At 39.2% G+C, this 2,500-nt stretch overlaps 1 protein-coding gene across 1 annotated transcript in view; it reads right to left on the bottom strand.

Moving 5' to 3' along the window:
• kcnd1 (potassium voltage-gated channel, Shal-related subfamily, member 1) overlaps positions 1 to 2,500 on the bottom strand; it is a 44,665-nt gene that overhangs the window by 6,211 nt on the left and 35,954 nt on the right. The window contains exon 5 of the mRNA XM_076076373.1: positions 2,247 to 2,330. Within this exon, the coding sequence (XP_075932488.1) occupies positions 2,247 to 2,330 (84 nt within the window). The remainder of the gene's footprint in view (positions 1 to 2,246; positions 2,331 to 2,500) is intronic.

Below are 2,500 nucleotides of genomic sequence, written 5' to 3'. Positions count from 1 at the left end.
TCATAGTTATTTCAGAATCCACTTTCTGTCGGTTTATTGCAGTTAAATCAGTTAGTTTAGTGTTCATACAGCTGCAGTGAACAGCGACGTGTGGCTCACTAGACACAGTGAACACAGCTCGATGAGATCCATGAGCTCCTCCGGACTGTTATGAACCAGACAAGACGGCGTTTAGTTTCCTCATATCTGGAATTCAACACGTACTAAGCAGTCAATGTGGGGAAGATTTCCATTCAATTATTGTGGCATAAAATATTCATAGAATATTATTTCAACACACATTACTTTTTTTGTTTTGTTGATTTCATAAAATATATATAATATAAAATAAATATTATAACTGCTACTGTGTAAAGGGAATACTGCTGTTAACAAGAACCTGATGTGTTTAAAGTGTTTACAAACCAAATGTTATTGACCTTTTGTTCATATAGCAGTACTTTCAAAATAAAAGTGCACAATACACTACTTTTGAATTCATTATTGAATTTTGCCATAACAATGAGATTAATCGCGATTAAATATTGTAATCGTTGCCCAGCACTAGTTATTGTACATCTCGTCCTAAAGGAGGATCAAATGTGCATCACACAACTTATATTTGTAAAGAAATGAAAAAGGTCACATTAGTCCTTTATGTCTGAGGACAGTGAGAGAAGTCTTATTCTGGTAGAAGTAGGGGTCCTTTAATCAGACTCCTGCAGCCAGCAGCGCTTTGCATTCTGGGATGCTGATGAGCAGTGGTGTACAGTAACGAAGTATAAATACTTCGTTACTGTACTTAAGTCGTTTTTTTGGATATCTGTACTTTACTTTACTATTATATTTCTGTTGACTTTTACTTTTACTTCACTACATTTTGTAAAGAAAACTGATACTTTCACTCCGATACATTTCCCCTGAAACCTTCGTTACTCGCTACAAAATCAAATCTATCTTTAGAAAAAAACATGAATCATGAGACCAACGTCGGGGACTGTGGTGGAACAGAGACTGCAACAAGCAGGTTTGGTGAATCAGTGGTCCTAGCTTACAAGTTAAATCATTGGTTAATCACGTTAATGCGCAATTGCAAACAAGTGCTCTCAAAGCCGCGGTGTTTAGATTCCCAGTGATGCCCAGGATGCTACATGCTATAGCTAGCGAGCAACTACATTAATATAATTCCACTCTACGATGACTGATTTCATGACGGAAGCAGAAATGGAAGCACCTGCTACTCCCGCAACAAACTACGGTGGTGACGAAGACCAACACCCGTGGACATAGTTACTTTCAATACTTAAGTACATTTAATATCAGAAAATTACTTTTGATACTTAAGTACAATAAATATCAGATACTTTAAGACTTTTACTCAAGTAGTATTCTAATAGGTGACTTTTACTTTTACTGGAGTAATTTTCCAGTAAGGTATCTTTACTTTTACTCAAGTATGACTTTTGTGTACTTTATACACCACTGCTCAGAGGTACATGTTGTACTTTATACACCACTGCTTAGAGGTACATGTTGTACTTTATACACCACTGCTTAGAGGTACATGTTGTACTTTATACACCACTGCTCAGAGGTACATGTTGTACTTTATACACCACTGCTTAGAGGTACATGTTGTACTTTATACACCACTGCTCAGAGGTACATGTTGTACTTTATACACCACTGCTCAGAGGTACATGTTGTACTTTATACACCACTGCTTAGAGGTACATGTTGTACTTTATACACCACTGCTTAGAGGTACATGTTGTACTTTATACACCACTGCTCAGAGGTACATGTTGTACTTTATACACCACTGCTCAGAGGTACATGTTGTACTTTATACACCACTGCTTAGAGGTACATGTTGTACTTTATACACCACTGATGATGAGTGAAATCAACAGCTGCTCTCAGCGAGCCAGAGAACGAAGTTAAGCTAAGTACATACAGTACATACTCGTATATATATTAGGACTGCCTGTGTTTACTTTAATGCTTTCACATGTTCACTTCTCGTGAGCAGAACACAAGTTTACCAGCTGATCCCCTGATTCAGAGACACAGTCCACCTCTAAATATAATACACATGAATATAACTTCATGTCTCCTCACCTCGCTGTCTTACTGTCTATCTGTTCCCATCACTGTCTGAGTTAACTGGACTGTACTCCACCCTTCCTGCTCGATAGTGAGAAACTATCGGCTGTCAGTGTGTGTGTGTGTGTGTGTATGTGTGTGTGTGTGTGTGTGCGTCTCACCCCGAGGGCTCGGTCCGTTTTGTACTGGAGGAAGGCGTTGACGGTTCCTTTCTTCGCCATGCGGATCCGAGCCATGCGCACTTTCTGTCGGACAGAAAACACACAGGAAAACAGCACCGTCAGCATTAAACATACACACACACACACACACACACACACACACACACACACACACACACACACACACACACACACACACAGTGTACAGGAGCATTAAGGTTAAAGTGAGGACGATCAGACTCCATCTATCGTCT

The sequence above is a fragment of the Anarhichas minor genome, unplaced genomic scaffold (genome assembly GCF_050575085.1).
Source record: "Anarhichas minor isolate MPS153535 unplaced genomic scaffold, ASM5057508v1 ptg000056l, whole genome shotgun sequence".
NCBI lineage: Eukaryota > Metazoa > Chordata > Actinopteri > Perciformes > Anarhichadidae > Anarhichas > Anarhichas minor.
The sequence above is the reverse complement of the archived record's forward strand: the minus strand, read 5'-3'. Positions and strand labels throughout refer to the sequence as shown.